Here is a 22,700-nt window from a genome sequence, read left to right on the forward strand (position 1 = left end):
ATAGTTAAGAGAACTGACATAATAATCTTTTCAGATATATCCATCATGAAAGATTAAAACCGCGTTCGTCGCCTTCGTAGCAGAATACATTTATGCGTATTTAGAATTACGTTTCTGGGAAAGATGTTACAATTTAATGCTGAACCGAACAAAACTAACGATTGCAAACGTAGATATTTCTGGAGAGATGTATTCAGAGTATGAAGTTGATGTTGATGATACTATCTCTTACAATAGAGTACCAGACCATCTAGACCGTCTGAAACCTCGCTGTATAATGTCATACACTTCCTGAACAAGTTCCGACTACTGATAACATTCATTTTGCTGCCAGTCGCAGTTATACTGTTGAAATTCAGACGAAGAACATAGCAAGAGTTATGCCGGTGACTATCACATGATATCTTCGACTTCAAATACTAACAGATGAATTACATACAGATTAAGCAAATTGTTATAATTTTGAGGTGTAATAATGGGTGTCTTAAATCTAATATATGGAATTTAAACTACCGTACTGAAGGTTTCGTAAATCATAATTAAAACCGAATACAAAATACGGATCAAGATTAAGAGAATTTGTAAGGAAAAAAATTAATACAGAACTCTAGTAGAAAAAATAAGAAATAAGATAATAGATTGCACATGTAAATAAATTACCGAAATGTGGAAATAAGTGCCTAAAAAATAAGTTAACACTTAAATGGATTACGGCCGAGATGAGAGTATTATAAGAAAGGGCATCAAAGTTCCGATTGAAAATAGAAATCTGCAGCAAAAATACCACAGAAAAGTCCATAACTACTCGTAATATGAAATGATATCGTAAGCTTAACACTTCACGAACACCTCAAACAAATAAATATAAATTATTGACAGAACGTGTAAAATAACAACACTATTGTGAGTAACAATAATGGTACAGAGCTGTGGAGCAATGGTTAGTATGTCTAACCGTGAAACAAGTGGTACTGGATTCAGATCCTGGCTGGGAAAAATTCCTTATTTGAGGTTTTTTCCTCAACCCATTGAGAGCAAATGCTGGCTAACTTTCGGCGCTGGATCCTGGACTCATTTCGCTCATTATCGCCTTGTTTAAACACATAATGAACTTTTAGCCACGTATAATATACAATGTTTTATGTTATCCTAGTTGTTATTGTAATTATTTTCCTTTTTATCTATACTAATACTAATCATAAATCTGTAGCCGAAATTTTTCTGGTAATTTTGGATTTTCCAAAAATAATTGGTCCCAACTGAAATTGTCTGAGCAACAGCACGCAATCCACCCAATAATGCATAATTAGAATTAAATGATCAATCAGCAATTATATATAATTAACCACCCTGAAACCGAAAATCGCTTTTTTGAATTTTTGTATGTCTGTCTGTCTGTCTGTCTATCTGTCTGTATGTTTGTTACCTTTTCACGCGATAATGGCTGAACGGATTTCGATGAAAATTGGAATATAAATTAAGTTCGTTGTAACTTAGATTTTAGGCTATATGGCATTCAAAATACATTATTTAAAAGAGGGATTATAAGGGGACCTGAATTAAAGAAATCGAAATATCTCGCTTATTATTGATTTTTGTGAAAAATGTTACATAACAAAAGTTTCTTTAAAAATAATCTCCGATAAGTTTTATTCCTTGAAAAATTTTGATAGGACTGATATTTAATGAGATAAAAGAGTTTTAAAATTAAAATAAATGCCATCTAAGGCCGTGTAATGAATTAAAAAACAAATGACTTCGTCTATAAGGGGTCTTGGACAGCAACAATCGAAAGCTATGAAAGATACCCTACAGAGAATGTTTCTGTGTTTGTATGAAGTAATATCGGAAGCTAAATTAACCGATTTGTATAATTAATTATTATTTCACCATTGGAAAGTGTAGTTTCTCTAGATGGACATAATGTTATAATGTTATTACAGTAACTTCTGATATAATATAATATAATATAATATAATATAATATAATATAATATAATATAATATAATATAATATAATATAATATAATATAATATAATATAATATAATGTAATATAATATAATATAATATAATATAATATAATATAATATAATATAATATAATATAATATAATATAAGTTATTTGAAGGGTTCAGAACCATAGTGGGCCAAGCGCCATTTACTGAATACGTAGAAAACAAGGGTTAAAATTAAGTTATTACCATAATTCAATGGAAAACTATATATAACAAGTAAAATAAAATATACACATTAAATCTAAATGATGTCAATCTTCATTAAACTATGGTTGCACGTAATAAAAATTAAGAAACATGTTAAAGGAATTGTCATTGCACCAAATGAGTGTCTCTGGACCAAAATGATCGCATTTTAATTATTTGGATGCAATTTAAATTAAGTAACATATTAAACGATTTATCCTTCTATCAAATGTCCTATTTTAATTATGTAATTACTTTATATTTATTTCTAACGGGTGCAGCGGAGCGCACGGGCACGGCTAGTACATAATATATTTAGTTGCAATAAAGTGTTTAAATTGGTGTAAAAATTTCTTTGTTACTAAATTATCCGTTGGATATAAATGAAATGTTTGTTTTTAATCAACAAGTTATTTCACATGTGAGTAATGAGCTATATTTTTGACAGTTGCTAAAAGTCTGATAAGCAGTACACTAGGTTAATACAGTAAGATACAGAGCAGGTAATAGAAAATAACAAATGGCCTAAATGGTTAAAAAATAATAACAATAGGTGAATTAAATAACGAGAGAGAGAAATCTTAATTATTGCGTAAAAAAACCGGATACTAAACGCAATGTAGTCTATAGATAATAGAACATCTTACGAAAAGGTGTAGAAGTAAATAGTCTATACAAGTAGTCTCTATCAGAAATTTGATGATGTCAGGTTATCCAAGGATGACACAATATATGTATATATACATATATACGTCCACACCTGTGGAGTAACGATTAGCGCGTCTGACCGCGAAACTAGGTGGCTCGGATTCGATTCCCGGTCGGGGCAAGTTACCTGGTTGAAGTTTTCTCCGGGGTTTTCCCTCAACCCAATATGAACAAATGCTGGGTAACTTTCGGTGTGGACCCCCGACTCATTTCACAGGCATTATCACCTTCATCTCATTCAGATGCTAAATAACCTAAGCTGTTGATAAAGCGTCGTAAAATAGCTTACTAAAATATAACATATATATATATATATGTTAGAATTTATAAAGCAGTTACATTACCGGTTGTTCTTTATGGTTGTGAAACTTGGACTCTCACTTAGAGAGAGGAACAGAGATTAAGGGTGTTTGAGAATAAGGTGCTTAGGAAAATATTTGGGGCTAAGAGGGATGAAGTTACAGGAGAATGGAGAAAGTTACATAACACGGAACTGCAAGCATTGTATTCTTCACCTGACATAATTAGGAACATTAAATCCAGACGTTTGAGATGAGCAGGGCATGAAGCACGTATGGGCGAATCTAGAAGTGCATATAGAGTGTTAGTTGGGAGGCCGGAGGGAAAAAGACCTTTGGGGAGGCCGAGACGTAGATGGGAGGATAATATTAAAATGGATTTGAGGGAGGTGGGATATGATGATAGAGAATGGATTAATTTTGCTCAGGATAGGGACCAATGGCGGGCTTATGTGAGGGCGGCAATGAACCTCCAGGTTCCTTAAAAGCCAGTAAGTAAGTAAGTATATGCATTTCTCGTTCCTATTTTTCGGAATGTAGACAACGCTGTATTTTAGGGCGTGCCATTGAATTCATGTGACCTTTGTATAGAGAAATCTTTCTGTACACAATCAAGACGTTTTACTACTGATGACTTTGGTGAACAAGGGAACAGTTAGTTGTAGCCCAGATCACATATAGATTGATCATTCCTATGTTAAAATCGGTTGCACTTTGAAGAGAACAACCGCCAGGGTCGCCACCCATCCGCCGTAAACGAACACGAGATGGCAGTATAGTCGCTAATGCAATTCAAATGGGAGTTATGACGTGACTCCTTATGTAACAACTAGATGGCAGCATAGTAAACCGGACAAAAGTTGTTACCGTCAGAGCCTATAACGCCGAGCAATCTGGTTATATATGATCTAGGGTTGTAGATATGAAACTACCTCCACAAGTGATACGCACGCTGGCTCAAGGAGCACAGATTCTTCTTTACGGCTCTGCCTATAAATGTGCAAGAGTCTATAACTTCAAATACAATAGGGGCAAGAGTTACACTCTGTATATATACTTTTTTGTGCAATCTCAGGACATTTAACTTGCCGTTATTCGCCAAGAATCTACAACCGTGTCTTATAGATGTCGCTAGTGGGGAGAAGATTACAAGGAAAGTAGTCGAGTTGTCAGAAACAAATACTATATATTTCTATATCAGTAGCATGAGCTAGTGACGTAGTTATCGAATCTAAAATCAAACATATGATTTTTTACTGCCTTTATGCTGAAATCATACTTACACTTTGGCACATTTCGTATACATATGCTATATAATTCTTACATTAAGCCAATCAAAGTGTCATAGTCCAGAAAATGCTCCAAACAATCAGGAACATCCATTGCATTTTAATGTGTATTATCATTATTATTATTATTATTATTATTATTATTATTATTATTAAAATTTCAAATAGAAGTATTCTGAAGTTAGCCGATCGTTTCCGGTCTGGTTCCCACATGCATAATGGGCCCGCCGAGATTACGACGGAATTACAAGGCAGAGCAGAGAGCGCCTGGAGCCCCGTTCTTCACCAGAACGCGCTCTGCCGGCAAGGCAGCCGTGTGATCGTTGTGCTGTGATTAAATCGAGATCTATTGTCATCCGACGTCGTTTCCTGCTGCAGATATCGGAGACTGCTTCTCAAGCCGGATCGCTGAAGCAGGCAGCATTACCAGTCTGTTCAAACACTAGACTTTACTTTCACATGCATTCGAGACAGCCCTTTAACATGTTCTCCTGTCCAACATTTAAAGACTTTTTCAGTAAAAATGTTGTATTAGGGAAGTTAAAAAAAAAGCGATAGTAATACGAGAGCTGTATAAATCGTAGAAACATAAAAACGCAGATGTAGAGGTGAGACGTGACAGTCTTTTTCCGTCACAGCTCCGAACTGTGACAGTTCCAGGGAAATCGCTGTGACAGTTAATAGCGATTTTTCACAGTGTGATTTTTGTTTTCGGGTGATTCTTGGCGATTGTGAATGTTCCCCCTCACGAGCCGATAAATGTTATGTTTGTCGCTCTTCTGCAAATTGGCATACCGGTGCCATGTCTTATATGAACAATACAGATTAGCTCAGCGAATATACTGTAACAGCTGTGTTATCGCGATGTGTTGGCGCGCATATTAAATGAATCATTCATGTAAAAATATAGCGAGTACATTGTAACTTGAGTATCGAATAGTTGCCGACGTTAACATTTTGAGTGGGACGACAATTAATTATTAGATTCCAGTTATGTTGCTGTTCAACTTAGGCCTAAATCTTCTAACTTGCAGTTGTCAGGAGCTGTCACATAGGCCTATACATACATCAGCCGCCGTCGCTATGAATCACATACCGAACGAAGACGGCATTTCTCGGAGCTGTGATTTTGAAACTATACTCACAGTCGGAACCAGTGACAAATCTGTCACAGCGACAAAATCAGAGATCTTCATATTACACACCACCACTAGTTCGAAGGATGAATTTTTGAAGTTCCTGTTAAAAATATGTTTTAAATGATATGGTATACGAGTAAACTGTCAAAATAGTTTAAATTAATAATAAAAAATTACGATTCTAAATAAATAAAAAATAAAAATAAATAAACAAAGGAACAAACAAATGAATAAATAAATAGATAAAATAATAAATGAATACATAAATAAATAAATACACAAATAAATAAATAGACAAATAAAGAAATATACAAATAAAGAAATAGACAAATAAATAAATAAATAAATAAATAAATAAATAAATAAATAAATAAATAAATAAATATGTGAATGAATAAATTAATAAACGAATAAATAAATAAATGAACGAATGAATAAATGGATAAATAAATAAATAAACAAATATAAATAATTTTGTAACGAGTCTTATGCCTGTAGTCAGTAAAATGGTATTAAAATCATGAGTCTATAATTAGAGAATAGGAAGCAATTGATGTTGGAATATCAAGGTCTTATGTATTAAAATTTTTGAGTCGCAAGATTAGTTTCTTCTAGCTTCAATTTTGGTAATTTCATCTGTTATTACTCGACCGAGGCGAGTGGAGCAGCGGGCGTAATGTGAAATATAGCGATGACGGTGGAGCAGTACAAGTGACGCTCCGGGCTGCAGGACTCCACTGGCCTTGGTCGAGTAATACTTGTGAATATTTTAGTGTTAGGTTACAAATCATAAAAAATAAAGATGGGGAAGCATTTAGAAAATTCTGCTCTTACGACAGATGATGATGTTGCTGATGATGTTTTGAGTTAGTCCACTCTGTTAGTTGGATGACCAATCCCTAGAATCGCGTGTATATGAATCGTATCCTTACTTCGGCAAACAATATCTAAAACAGAATTAAAGTTATCTACAATCTTGTCGTCGACACCAACAATCGCTAAGAATAAAATTAAAACTGTGTTGGACAAAAGGTTTAATATTGACTGTAAAAACTATCGTAATAATTAATGTGTTTTTTTTTTTCAAATAATTAATTTATGCACTTTAAATGTGTTGAAGTTGACGAATTTTTTGCTACATTATAATGATTTCTTAAGTATTTATCCCATTGTTTCCTCTTTACAGCAATGAAAGCAGCCATATTAATTCAGCGGTGGTACAGGAGGTACCTGGCACGCATGGAAGTTCGAAGACGGTACACGTGGACGATATTCCAGAGTATAGAATATGCAGGGGAACAGGACCAGCTCAAGGTGAGTAAAATACTTACTAACTTACTTATTGGCTTTCAAGGAACCCGGAGGTTCATTGCCGCCCTCACATAAGCCCGCCATTGGTCCCTATCCTGAGCAAGATTAATCCAGTCTCTACCATCATATCCCACCTCCCTCAAATCCATTTTAATATTATCCTCCCATCTACGTCTCGGCCTCCCCAAAGGTCTTTTTCCCTCCGGCCTCCCAAGAGTAAAATACACACAACATAATATTACACAATGTTTTGGTGTCCCGACTTCGTTTCAAGTAATAAGTTATTAGCATTCAAAACGGAGTTGCATCAATGTTACTGGAAAATCCATCCGGTTCATCCTATTTTTATAGTGAAATCAGAAAGATAAAACAAGTACAAAATAGAAAAAGATGTAAACAAATAAAAAAAGAGATAATTAAATGAAAAAAGTGAATTGAAATCAATTAAATAAAAGAGAAAAAGGAAAGTAGAAAAGGAGATGATAAAGAAGTAGCAGAAAGCAGAAGACAGGAAGTAACAGAAATACGGAAAAAGAAACAAGAAAGAAGTAAAGAAAATAAAATAAAATAAAGAGATAAAGAAAAGAAATAAAAAAATACCAGGAGAAAGAAAATAAAATACAGAAAGAAATAATGAAAAAATAACAGAAAATAAAATTGAAAAAGATATCGGAATAAAGGAGACAGAGAAACATGTCAATAATTCAAGAGAGAAATAAATTAATATTAGGCCCTAATTAAATAGTTAAATAAGCAGAAAAAGGAAACTAAACAAAGTGGAAGGTAAAAAATAAACAGAGAAAGACAGATTGTAAGAAAAAATTATGATTCATATATAGAATAAAGAGCGGGAAAAGAACGTAAATAGAAAAATGAGGACAGAAGTAAAAGAACAGGCAGAAGAGATAGATTGACAGAACGATGAAAATATAATACGACACTGAAGTAAATAACGAAATGCAAATAAATATGAATTAATGAAGAAATCAAGAAAGGATGATGAAAAATGAAAATGAAAAACCCGAAAGAAATGTAGCAACTGAAGCAATGGAAAGAAAAAGAACATATTTATACTATACTATACTATACTATACTATACTATACTACACTATACCATATCGCGTCCATGATATTCAGAAACGGAGGAAAACTAGGCAACCATGAGAAAGACATATTCTGCGAAGGAGAACGTCTAGAGATCCAACTCGCCTATAAGTACTTAGGCATAACGTTGCAGACACTCGGAGGGACTTTCACGATCCATCTCAAAGCAAGACGCACGCAGGCGCTACTCGCCATGAACGATATAAAGAACCTCCCACGGCTATCCCTAGAAACTGCCATGAAGTCTTCCCCAGTAAGACTGCACCGATAGCAACCTACGGCCTGACCCTGATATAGAACCGCCTAACAGAACGAAACATGGAGGACATAGAAAAAGTGAAGGCATCGTTTCTGAAAAAAGCTCTGTGCGTCTCGAGGATCACTCCATCAAGACTAATATAATATCTTATATTAATAAAAAATCGAATTACCAGCAATTAATAAGATAATTCATTATAAACCATAAATATGGGACCGACAAAGAAAATATTCTCTTAAAGTAACAAAAATAAAGTGCCTGAGTATATACAATGGCAAAGGAAACCTTCTTCTTAGAGGATCTGAGGTATGATCTCCAGCTACCAACAACAACAGCATGGGACTTAGCGCTCCAAAGAAGGAGAGAGAAAATGGCGGAAGTATAGGAGGGCTTTCATGCATCAGACGCCTTTCTGAACGAGACTGGACCGGAACAAACTATGAGCTACGACATGTGGTCACTAGGCTAGCATCCACGGTTTTCATCACAAGATATGAACCCCGAAGCTATTTCATAACCCGACCAGTGAACTATGCTGCAGAGAGTGTGGGAAGTATCAATACAGCGGTGCAAAGAAAGGACCAAATCCGTAACAGCCTACAGCAAGGAAACTTAACGTGTGCAGTGTGGGCGATAGATGAGAGACATAAAGATATTTAGTTTGTATTGTGGCAGTGTACACTTCAGAGGATCTCTCACACGTTAGAGGATCTTTCGCTCTGTATTTTTACCCATTGAGCGTTTTACATATTATTATTAATACTGTACTAAGGAAACAAAAGACAGATTGAAAACTTACACAGACACATAAACAAAATACCTCCAAAACTACACTACATACTAGGAACAGAAAACAACAAATTCATAAATTTTTTAGATATCACAATTACAAAAACAGACAACAAACATATGTTCAAAATATACACGAAACCCACTACCACGGTAACACACATACAGTACACAACACCTCCAATCACCCCACATAACACAAACACGCAGCATTTCGACCCACGATACACAGACTGATCAATATTCCTATGAGACAACAAGACTGTAAGGAAGAAATGCACACTAGCAAATACGTAGCACAGGAAAATGAATACAACCCCAACATAATAGACAACATCATAAGAAAGACTAAACGCAAACAAGAAAGCGCAAGAACAAAACAAATACATCACACTAACATACGAAAACAAGAACACATAGGGTAGATGATGGTAGCTGTAAACAGGAGGTAATTGTAAACAAATGCTGTGAGAAATAAAAAACTGTCAATATAAAAATTTTAATTTGGGGGAATATTTAAATTAACATGTTGGCTAACCTACAAAGAAGTTTGGCGCCAAATAGGAGTAGCTGCTTAGTTGTGAACGAATGTTTTGTAAGAGTCTACACAAAAAAATTTAGAAAGAATTTTGCTTCAACTTCATTTTTGGCATTGTAAGTAAACGTACAGTGCTATTTTTTTTTTTTTAAGAATATGTTGTTTTTATGAGTAATGTATAGTAGTTAACATTTATTACAATGGTTTTGTGATCTCCCATAACCTCAATTCATTAAATTATGAGTGTTTACATTTGCCCCATAGTTTTAATTGCTTGGAGGTATTTGTAAATATGTTTTACTATGGTTACATTTCGTACTTTTCAGTAATCAAAATGCAAAGAAATTATATTAGAAAGAGACTCCCACCCAACTACACTCTAAAGGATTTAGAGAGGGTTGTCACTGATGTGAAAAATAGTAACTACAGTTATCGTAAAGCTCAGGAGAGGTACTGAGTTCCTATATCGTCATATATCATAGGTTAAAGGGACGAAATGTACCAATGACCAAAATTGGAGTTGGAAGGAGTACAGGAGTACAGGGCATTAAATGTTCAGTATCTGATAGCCCGTGTGAAAAATTGGTGTTTACAATTAAGGGGTAAATGTAAACAGGTGGGGCAAATGTAAACTAGCAATTGAAGAGTCCACTGCAAGAATGATGGATGTCACTTTCTTGTCGAAAATGAACCAAGACTGTCAATGCATAGCTTAACCCATATCTGCCTAGTGTTGCGTTTTCGCAACAGTCTGCATTAACTATTTTTCTGCAAAAATGCAAAGGAAGGAATTATAAAATTAACTTTTATTTCATTGCTGTGTATACTAGAAGAATCAAAGGAGCCTGCAGCACAATAATTAACTTCCATTTCAGTTTCATGTGACGGTGCGAAAATTATGAAAATATTCAACAAGAAAAAGTTATGGGCATAAATGGGTTGATATATAGAATGTACATACAGAGTTATATCACATTAACACTGATAGTCATTGTCCAGTAATGATCGGAAAATCACAGTTAAGCTTTGAGCGCTAAGCATTTCAAACTTTCAATTGCTTCTCCTGCAAAACGTATTCCAAATGACATCCATCATTCTTGAAGTGGACTCTTCAATTAAAAGATAAAAAAGTCAATCTTATTATACTAAACCCATTTTAAGGGAAAAGAAAGATCTAAAAATAACACAATGTTTCTTTGTCATGCTTACCGTTACTGAGGGTTGTGTAATGTTGAAATATATTTGAAATCAGTGAAAAGTGTTTACAATACCCTGGTCTACCCTACAAGATAGCATCATCTTTCAAGAAACTAAAATACAACATAGAACACAGAACACACTACAAAAACATCTTAACACAAGACAAGACACAGAAATAAATACAAGTTAACAGGAGTATACAAACTATCATGCAATAGTTGCAACGACTTCTACATTGGACAGACTGGAAAATCATTTCAAACGCATTATAAAGAACATATCACAGCCATAACCAAACTACACAACAATTCAATATACGCAGAACGCATCACAAACTCCAATCACAACTACAGCAACATAGACACTGACATGAAAATACTACACTCCAACCAAAAAAACCAGAAAATTGACACTCTAGGATCTAGAACAATATAAAATTTACAAACATATAAAAACACACTCCAAGCACATCCTGAACACTCAACTCAATTTAAAAACACACACCTTTTCGACATAATTATGAACATACCCCACCACAACAGGGAGCAACAGGGAATCAGAAAATAGTGCGAAACCTTCACTAAGCTTCGAACAATGAAGAATATCCCTTCGAAACTAGTCAGCCAGGTAATTTCCTAAAAAGTTAACACAGTAAATAAGTTGAAACGTTAATCAGTGAAAAAGTGACTAGTGAAGGGGAAAAATATACGAAGAAACTAAAATAAAAATTAATAAATAGGCTTATGAAAGAAAGTAGAGTAGGATAGAAGAAATTAATAACAAAAGGAAATAAATCAATACACGAAAATAAATAATACTTAAACATACAGTAGGGAAATAAGGAAAGGAATAATAGTCCGAATGCTAGAGTAAATAATATTACAGTCAGAAGATAGAGCAGATGCGCTTGCATACCTAAATTGTCATGGGAATTAATACACGGATGATTAGAATGCTCGCTAGAACCTCTCAAAGTAATGGAGGACTAGTTATACATTTTAACATGATGGCTGACAGAAAAACGCAACGCCCATTCCGGAATAGTGTCACGTCACTGGATATCACTTGTTGCATGTTTATTGAATGTTATCGCCCTAGTTTTCCGTCCCACGGGATTACACGCGAGGACTCGCTTCTGGTCTTTCACAACCAACCTGAGCGGCAGGGCTAATGAAAATACTGTATCTCACTCTACTTCGGTACAATCAAAATAATGGAAAGTTCACTATCACCAATGTGGATATATTTAACGTTCCTCTCTAAACAAATACAAAGACAGATCCTAATATTCTTCTTCTTTTTTTTTTGTTTTAAGGGCAAATTACACAAGTCTGCAAAATTAAGGGTCATAAAATTTTTTCTAAAAATGTAAGCCACATTTATACTTTCTTGGGCTGCTGAATTCAAAACTGAACTCAGGTATTCTCTATTACGTACCATTTATCCGCAACTTACACTGACACGTTTAGCAATGTGAATGTAGCATTGAGTTAATTAATTAATTTAGTTTTCTGACCAAGGGCAGGTGTTTCATTGCAAACCCAGCTTTCTTCAATATTTCCTATTTTCTGCCTTCCTATTTGTCTCCGCATATGATCCATAGGCTATATCTTAAGGTACGGTCACACGTCGCTACTTTTGCAGCGCTGCAGTACAAGAAACTGCGCAACTCTTGTACTGCGACATGTGAACAACAGTGTAACCCGAAAAGTAGCGGCTGCCGAACCTGCTGCCCGCTACTTTTTCATGCTGCGCGCAGCTTAAAATTAGCAACGTGTGAACACGGCTCTCAGGGTTGCAGCCGCAGCATTTTTGATATCGGTTTTGTTGAAACTTTTTCTGCGGTTGCGACCAGTATTGCCACCCAAATGTGCCAATGATACTTTTATTGTTTGGATATATTTTAATGTTAGATGTGATGAAAATAAATTATTTGTAACAGTTATTAAATGCACAACACAGTCTGAGCATACTTGCTGACGATATAATTCATTTTTTTAATTTTCCGTGGCGTAGTTTCAAACAGGAGGTTGCCAACATTGATTACGTGAATATGCTGTTGGTTATCATTTAAGTATATAGGCGTTTTTAAAAGCTTTATAGTAAAAATAATGCCAATTCTGAATACTAGTTAGGACAGAAAAGCAAATAATAGATAAGGAAGCTTTCGCACGAATTTCTTAATAATGCGAACATAACCACAAAATGTATATTGAGAAGTCAATAAGGAGATGGAAACCTGCAGCATGACTGCGGCTGCAAAAGTAGCGCCTTGTGTGTGAACAGACTCGCAACCTCCAGTTGCAACTTTTGCTGCACTCGGGTTGCGCAGCACGAAAAGTAGCGTGCAGCGCGTTACTTTTGGCTTACGTGTGAACACGACACGCAACTTTTGCAGCTGCAGTACAAAAGTTGCGCAGCAAAAGTATCGACGTGTGACCGTACCTTTAATATCGTCTATCATCTGATATCTTCTTCTGCCCCGAACTCTTCTCCCGTTTATCATTCCTTCCAGAACAGTCTTCAGTAGGGAGTTTCTTCTCAGCCAGTGACATAACCAATTCCTTTTCCTCTTCCTGATCAGTTTCAGCACCATTCTTTCTTCACTCACTCTTTCCAAGACAGCTTCATTTCTTATTCTGTCTGTCCAAATCGTACATTCCATTCTTCTCCATGTCCACATTTCAAATAGTTCTATGTTTCTGCACCATACAATATGTAGCATTATTGAATTTAATATGAAAGAGTGATGAAGTGAAACACGTCCTGTGGCAAATATTAAAGTTATTTTACAAAAACTATTGGATTGCCATAATTATACCTTGACCAAAACTACTTCCGACTTGACAGTTTACAGAGAAGGGGGAGCAGTGTTGTCATGTTGCCCATCTTTCGTGTAAGCGAGCGCGCTGCCGATAGAGTGCAGTAATGAACGGCTGACATGAACGCATACATTTCTAAGCAATTTGTTGAACACTAGGCATTAAAATTTGTGCACATTATTACTTTTATTAGTCTATTATTATTATAAATTATTATTATTATTATTATTATTATTATTATTATTATTAGTAGTAGTAGTAGTAGTAGTAGTAGTAGTAGTAGTAGTAGTAGTAGTAGTAGTAGTAGTAGTAGTAGTAGTAGTACTGGTATTCTTCAATGTAATACCGTTAGAAAAGCGTCGAAAGGACTGTAAACTGTAAAAACAGGTTCAAATTTAATACGAAACGTCTACTTTTATGAGTGTCGGTATTCTTCAATTTATTATTGTTAGAAAGGCGTTAAAAAATTGTAAACTGTAAAAATATTTATGATTAAAAATCTGCACGGCCTTTTTCTTTTCCAATATCGATAACAGTGCTCTTATTAATTTTAACACAAGCAGCAGTTCTCATTACGACTTGCGCCAAAGGTAAAAAAGGGCCGCCATTATCTTTTTCCCTCTCAAAATACTCTCTTACATAACACACCATCTCTCACGCTTGACTCTTTAACGAAGCACATTGTACAATATTCTTTGTTCACCACCAGCCTTTCCTTCCTTCCGACACTGCACAATTCACCTGTTTAGAAACTCTCGCAGAAACTAGAAAACACACACTAGCCATACATTCCACCAATGACAACGAAGATAATACGTGTAATATAATTGAAACAAAATAATTATCGATACCGGTACACTAGACCAATAATACAATTAAATAATATTTTTAATTCACACAAAGCAAGCGCTAACCAGCCAACTCAAAGTCACTCCGGGCACTGTATTCAGCTCTAGGCCGTGGTATTCACGTGCAACTTGTAAACATAGACACGGCAACACCGTCCCGTTACCATGGTTACGCCTCTCTCGTGATTGGTTGATTTGAATGGTTGCCATGGTAACATGCTAAAGGCGCCATTTGTCAGGTCGGAAGTTGTTTTGGACAGACCATAACAACTCACATTTAGTAAATGCTTTATTCAGCCTCTTCCTCTTCATGGTGAAGTTGCGTTTTTACTTTTGTGTGTGTTCTTTCTAGTCAATGTTTTTGATCCCAATGACTGCTTTTTGCTTTGCTATCCCATTCACAAAGGAAATGTGGAAACTTAGTATACCCAACCTCCTGACCAAGAAGCATGCACAACTTTCTTAGATCTCCACAGATCATCCAGTTATGATCTTTATACAGTATTTTATCTTTGTAAGAACCAGTTCAAGATTCTCATAAGTTTCTTTAAGATGTACAAAATGTTCAATAGATAACGAAGCATACTTGTTACCATTGTGCAATAGCACTGATCACTGTCTTCAGTCTTCTTTTTGGAGGAATCGATAAAAGTCTTCAAATAAAGGTTCAAATTTATAACAAGAACCCAACTAATAAAATTTTATTTTGCTTTATAAAATGTGGGAAATGATTGATTTCAAATATCTCCTAGAAATACAGTATTTTAAACACAATAATACCCTATAAATTTTCTTTCTTTTTTAAAATAATTCAATTAAATAGGTCTAATGAAATTAACATTAAAAAAATCAAACTAATACAATCTTAAAGGCCACTTTCAAAAACCAAATACGAGCTCATTATATCCTAAAATTCAAATGTACAATGATTAGAGTCCGTTTGTAGTCAGATATGACTTTGTTTCGATTTTTTCCAGACATTTGTTTCCGAATAAACAAACATAATAATTTGTTCTTGTCGCAGTTAGTTTGTATTCTTCATTTTGCAAGTATTTTGGTTTAGCAGTTTTGCTGGATGATGTGTTGTCTTTCCGCCAAATTAAAAATTTAACAACTCGTTAAACATTAATAACACAACAAATTGGGATGTAAAATTTACAAGAGATTTAACAGTTGTTAATTTGAACAAAGATTGATGAAGCGCTCTTTTCGTTAAATCATCCGTTAAATCGACTTTAACGGATTTATAAGCTTTAACAGACGTTGACGAAACTGGTCACATGTGTACTGCTGCTTTGCTTATATTTTTAATTTTCAAACCAGCAACGAAACAGTCCACCCTTAGCAAAGCAGGAGCAATATAATTTGAATAGTATTACTATTTATGCCTGGATCCCTCTATCACGGACAGGCTTCTTTCACGTGCTCTAAATCTAGAGCTCTCTAGTGTTCTTTTGACCCTGTTGACCTTCTATAGGGCTTTAATTTAATTTGTATTATTTTCATCAGTGTTTGCCGTATGGCCTTAATTCTGTCAGATTAAATAAATAAATAAATAAATAAATAAATAAATAAATAAATAAATAAATAAATAAATAAATAAATAAATAAATAAGTAAATAAGTAAATAAATAAGTAAATAAATAAATAAATAAGTAAATAAAGAATTAAATAAGGAAATAAATAAGTAAATAAATAAGTAAATAAGTAAATAAATAAGTAAATAAAAATAAAAATAAGTAAATAAATAAAAAATAAGTAAATAAATAAAAAATAAGTAAAATAAATAAATAATTATTAAAATAAATTATTTTCTACAATTTCACGTGCATACATGGGAACATGCAGGATCACACCACATGAAATTCTGCGTTTCAAAAAGTGTTCAAAATGTTCTCCATTAGCATGGATACATACGTCAACCCGACGTCGCATTGCATTCCGGAGATGCTGGTGTATACTTGGCTCGGAAACATGACGGCCTCTCTTCTTGGAATTGGTAATCCCTCATAAACCCCCATCCTCTACTCCACCCCTAGCCGCGTGGCAGGAATACAATAGATCCCAGCATTGCCAAATATAGCAGTCATTGCCTCTACCTGTTGGTTTTCACCCGTTCTCAGTGTCTTTTTAGACATTTGTCGACGTGTTGTTTTATACCGTTGTGCGCTTCAATATGTCTAATTTATTCCGGCCATGATTAATGAGTGTTGGAGCAGATGATCCGCAGCCAGGCCTCCTGATTCACCTGAAGATCACGACAAGAACAAATAACACCGTCGAAGAAAACAGAGGAGCGTAACTATTAAAAACAAAGTGTTAAAATTGTGTCTAACGTTAGAATTTCTATCCATAGAGTAATCGAAAGTTGAGGCAGTTTGATAAGTACAAATCTTAATCACTTAACATCGAACGCAACTGCGGAAATATTCTGGCCTGATTTGTACATTATGTTTAAGAATTCAGAAAAAATTTCATTCGATTCTATCCAGCATTTTCGGAATTACCAGGAAAAGGGTTTTTAAGGAATATAGTTTGCGAAGAAAAACAAAAAGCTCTTGCCGTTTTCCACTTAACAGCTATTATAACCAATGCCGCATTTAAATAATTTAAATGCTTAAAAATCATAACTTCAGAACTAATACAGAGCCACTGGCGTAGCTCAGTTGGCCGAGTTGACTGCCGATCCGAAGTTGCACTCGGGCGTGGGTTCAGTTCCCGCTTTGGCTGATTCATCTGGTTGGGGTTTCTCCGAGGTTTTTCCCAACAGTAAGGCGAATGTCAGGCAATCTACAGCCAATCCTCGCCAAATACCATTTTGCTATCACCAATCCCATTGATACTAAATAACCTAGTAATTGATACAGTGTCGTTAAATAACTAAAAAAAAAATGATACAGGTTCTTTTACCTGAATGAACTTCAATACTGTAGTTGGTGTAGAAATTTAAATTTTATATTAGGCCTATATTTTACATAACAGAATTTTTAGGTCTAAGAAGTGTACATTCCCCCTTAATTAATTAAATCATGTTTCGTATCTTATAACGTTCCTTAGGCCTATAGAAAATTTCCATCGAATCAGCAATTAAACTAGCAGAGAAACAAATATATTCTTTTTTGCTTTAATATGATTTTCGTGTTACGAAAAAAATGATGTAAAAGGAATACATTTATCCATGACTGGTATCTAAACTGGGCTTTATTTCACCGTCCTTATCAACCTAAATAATGACATTATTCACAGCAGTGCTTAAAAGTTTTCTAACTCACAGCAGTGCATTAAATGTTTTTAAATCACTCTTTACATGACAACCAACATATTAGCAATAATAAAATGGATATATATGAATTTCTTCGCCAACAACACATTACAAAGAAAAGGTCTACAATTTAAAGTTAAATTTACATGCCAGTAATGAATAAAATATTGTATAGCGCAATTGAGTAAACAGATTTTGTGCGGTCGTGGAAATTATCACCCAAGGCGAAGCGGATAAAATCTAATTTTACTCTCTAGTACTATAAATTGCTATTCAATGATCACAGTTTCAGAAAATTTTACCAGCGCAACATCCTTAATTAAGTATAAAATTCTGGAACTTCAATAACATGAGAATTTAACATTTATTATATAATTCTGCATCTTTGTTTATTTAGGCAAAACATGTTAGTGAAAATATAAAGTGTTTTTAAAATAAGTTTGTTCATTTTTATACCAATTTTGTTTTAGTAATTATAAATTAAAGTATATTTACAAAGATAATATAGTCTCGCTGAAAATCGCGGTTTCACGGAACACAGTTTGAAAAACGTTCGCAAATCACAATGACTTCAAGAATTGGCAACTCGGCTAAGGGTTTATCCCTTGCGCGTGCCTGCAGTTAACTGGTGAAGGGGATGAGGGAAGGTCGTCATGTTTTCGTGCGAAGTATATCCCTGGAGAATGTCGTTCGTAATGTTTCGCAGCCTTCCACAATACGGACATGAAGACTCTCTATATGTTGCGCCGGAGTTTCCATAAACAAGAACTTCCAAATGCTCCCATAAGTAAAAGTCTAGTGGGTTTAAGTCCGGAGATCGTGGAGGCCAATAAATTGGTCCACTTCTCCGTATCCATTTGTCACGAAACTTTTCATTTAGCAACCGTCGTAGCCAAGCAATGAAGTGAGAGGCACCACCTTTGTACGTACAGTTGCAAATTAACACTGGTGGTGAACTAAGAATTACGTCACGACTCCACTACTACTAATCAGATGTGAACGTTACTACAGTCAGATTACCAGCTGTTTGTAAACCAACTCTTATTTACAAGCTCTTGTTTGTAAACTGGGGGAGGACTAGTTGTTGAAAATGAGCTCTAAACACTGAAATAAAACGTTTCCGGACCCAATTTTATTTAACATAATATTTTCATCCTCTACATGTGAGCAATATTTCCCTAACATTTTGATATATCTTTTTGTGACACCCTGTATATAGTGCATCTATGTTGTTTTGGGCTTAGTTTGCTTTCCACATAGAAGGAAATGTGGTTGTGAATGATACTGCAGTTTGAACAATTTCTTAAAGTTTCTGTTGAAATAGAAATTAATTTATAAGCGATGATGATAATAATAATAATAATGATAATAATAATAATAATAATAATAATAATAATAATAATAATTTCTTTCTTAGGAGTGATTGTACGATAACTGCTAGTTCAGAATATAATGAAACCGGAGTGCACTGGATTTGTAGACGGAAATTATACATTCTAAAATATTACATTGGCCTTAATTTCCATATCGCTGTACAACACTCAATTTATTCTGTTGTTATCCTTCTGAATTTTTCATTCTCTTCCTACGTTCCAGGGCGTTCAATACTGTGTAAACTATTTTAATTAACCGTGGAGTGCAATGGAGAAGGCTTAAAATAGCATTCTAGGAGTTGAAATGGACGTTACATCCTCTAAATACAGAAATACTTTGTAAAGCTATTACAAATTAAACTTCACAATGCTTTTCATATTTATTTTTTGTTGGCAGTTGTACAACTTCTTCAACGCTCTGTTGACCCACATGCCGGATGCCACTGTCAAACCGCCAGGATCTGAGATTTCCTCTAAGTCTTCATCTATAGGTGAGCATTTACTGATATGATAAAAGTGGAAGGTGTATGATATGTGTGTGTGTCTGTGTATACTGTGCGAACAACGGACAAGCCATATCGGAAGCAGGTCGGTTAAATTACAGTCCTACCAACTTGCATGCATGATGCCTCGGTCACCCGAATTGGCTCACGACTTCCGTTCTGCTTGCATTGACACGATAATCTCCGGGATGTAAAGGTGATGGCATAAGTTTCGTGTGTAATGATATGTTTTCGTCCTAGTGCTATTAATATTATTAAAAAGGACATTCCCTACTAAATTCTCCTCTTCGCATTTAATTTCTCGTAGATTGGCAGGTCTGATGTTACATGCGCTCTGTGATTGTCAAGAATAGCATAAGACGTTAGATTCAGTATTTCGCTCACACAGTCGAACACGCTTGCGTGTGTATATGTGTGGAGGTGCAGATAATAGTCCGTTACTTAGACTACATTTGAGTCATGATGAGCCGTATTCATAGACATTTTTAGCGCGGGCTTCCAGTGGATGATCAGCGTTTTTCGTATTCATAAACCAGTGTTAGCGATAGGATATGATTTGAATTCTGCACTAGTAACCAGTGGGTAGCCGGGGCTACCTTAGTACGCTCATAGCGCGTGCTGCGAAAATGTCTATGAATAGCACCCTATATATCTATTCTAGGCTTATAGGATGGAAGGGATTAAATACAGTTCTTTTGAGACCTGAATCAGTGCAGTAAAAGTGTAATAACATCGTGTGTGTGTGTTTTTTTTTTTGTGAACGACTTTTGAGAAAGGTACCATTTTAGATGAATTTTGGAATGCGTATTCCAGGAAAATGGGAGACGTTAAGGAGACGATGTTGGGGGACTTTTTAGAGCAAATACCAATAAAGTAAGTACATATTATTTTATTTAATTAAGAATACACATATTAAATTACAGTTAATCCCGAAAGAGCACTGCTCGTATTCGAGAGTCAGTTGAATACTTAAAAACATTTACGAAGGCCACAAATATCAATAAATCAATATCAAATACCAATAAATGATTTCCTTATAGCGTAACTTTGACGGTTTGCCGTATTGTCGGTTACAAAGTGTGTGACAGGACGACGTGGCTACCGTGCATATAAGTGACTTTAGAAGCAAGTCGGAAGCAAGATTAGAATGGAAAAAGGAACTGCGTAAGTCCCTAATTATTATATTATATTCTGATGTTATATCCCCCTGAGGCCTGGAGTATAGTATACTCTACTTCATGCATGCATTAAGTTTCACAATTGCCATTAGGTGGAATCGTTATCGACCATATCTTTTCTGTGCTTGTCAAGCTTCTGAGATCTCTTGGAACTTACAGGAAACACAAGAAGATCGATTCAATCATTGCAATGCGTGTTTCAACTATTTGTAAATGAAAATGGCGACCAGCAACTCAACGTCAAGGCACTGTAGGACATGCTTTCGAAGTAAATACACAGTAAACGTCATATTTTAAGGGTAAAAAGAATTATGATGTAAAATGTATGTGCAGAGACCAGAAGGGCAAACGTTGGTAATACTGTGATATGAGTAATATTATCATAGTTCTTTTTGAGAATTTATTACAATTTTACTGAGCGAGAGGAAGATCGGTTTTTTTGCGTCAACGTATTAAGGGGATGTTCGTGGACAAGTTTCTGCACAAAAGCGATCCTTCTCTCGCTCAGTAAAATTTAATAAATTCTCAAAAAGAAATATCACAATATTACTCGTATTACAATGTTACCAACCTTTACCTATCTGCATTTGTGCCCTAACTGTAACCTGCAGAATTTTTTTCAGCATTTTTCTTAATTTCAGTGACTTTTTTTGAAGTGTAGAATTTTATTGAAATTTAAAAACAAAAGAAAAATTGCCTCAGGACACAGGAGGATATTCTAATCTTACGTTAAAATTTGTTGTCTAAATTGTTACCTCCAGCAGTGATTGTACGGAAAGCAGGCTAGAATGCTGGTATCGATTTGAAGTTGCTATCAACTTCTCGTAGACGTCGTCGGAAGCTTCCGCTGTGTAATTCATCCAACACCGCGGGTTAATACCCATGTTATTGTGCTACTTTAAGTAAGTTGCGAAGTACTTAAAGCGTCGATGTTATGGAGCAGCGCTCCTTGCAGCTGAGCTGTGCCGTGCTCTCGGGAAGCATTGCCACCAGCTTACATTACTCTCTCTTAATAACCCAGTATGAATGCTCACAATACAGAACATGGCCGTGCGATCAACTATAAAACATCTTCTGTAACATATAAGAAAGGAAGAGCAGCTCTAATGAAGAAAAATATTCTGGTAAGATAGCCAAGTACGCTCACCTATCTGAAGTCCAGAGTCATGTCTACAACTAGTGTGGTAAATATAAGCTTGGAGGAATTAAAACTGAAGACCTCCCCGGAATACGAGTAAAACCAACAAATCTACAGAATGTTTCCGAGGTGGTGTTACAAACTTTCAGGGATGATGGCGAAGGGCACATGTATCAATTTGAGATAAGAGACCCTGGTCCGGAAATTACCGAGTCGAAAGATACAAGCAAAAATAGTTATGTAGAAATGAAATAATTTTATTCCTCTGTACACCTTATTTATGTGTATTTATCTGTAAATCTTACACATACTGTATTCATCTGACGTTGTTTACGTTGTCTACTTACAGTATTCCATTCAGTGTGCTGTCTGAGGGATGGGGAGGGAAACTACACTAAAGCAATGCAGATAGCGTAATGTGTAACGGACATGGTCGGTCCTGATATGCACGTCTGTAGACAGCAGTGTATGTGTAGAAGTTGCAATGTCCAGTCGATCAGTCCTAGTGAAATGGAGGAGTACACGAGAGCGGAATAAGCAGACCTGATTTTCGAATACGGATGAGCCAATGGGAACAGTAGACAAGCTCACAGATTGTATCGGGACAAGTACCCACGTAGGAGACATCCGGCCCATACCATTTTTTCACGATTGTTCCTAAAGTTAAGGGAAGGAGGGCACGTGGTGCCAAATTACAATTCCATTTCCACACAACTATTTTTGCTTATAACTTTCGAC

General features: G+C 35.2%; 1 protein-coding gene across 1 annotated transcript in view; it reads left to right on the forward strand.

The window, feature by feature from the left end:
- rdgC (retinal degeneration C) overlaps positions 1-22,700 on the forward strand; it is a 484,209-nt gene that overhangs the window by 190,967 nt on the left and 270,542 nt on the right. Inside the window, exons 4-5 of the mRNA XM_069835771.1 lie at positions 6,824-6,951; positions 19,541-19,634. Coding sequence (XP_069691872.1) covers positions 6,824-6,951; positions 19,541-19,634 — 222 coding nt within the window. The remainder of the gene's footprint in view (positions 1-6,823; positions 6,952-19,540; positions 19,635-22,700) is intronic.

Source organism: Periplaneta americana, chromosome 9, assembly GCF_040183065.1.
Source record: "Periplaneta americana isolate PAMFEO1 chromosome 9, P.americana_PAMFEO1_priV1, whole genome shotgun sequence".
Taxonomy (NCBI): domain Eukaryota; kingdom Metazoa; phylum Arthropoda; class Insecta; order Blattodea; family Blattidae; genus Periplaneta; species Periplaneta americana.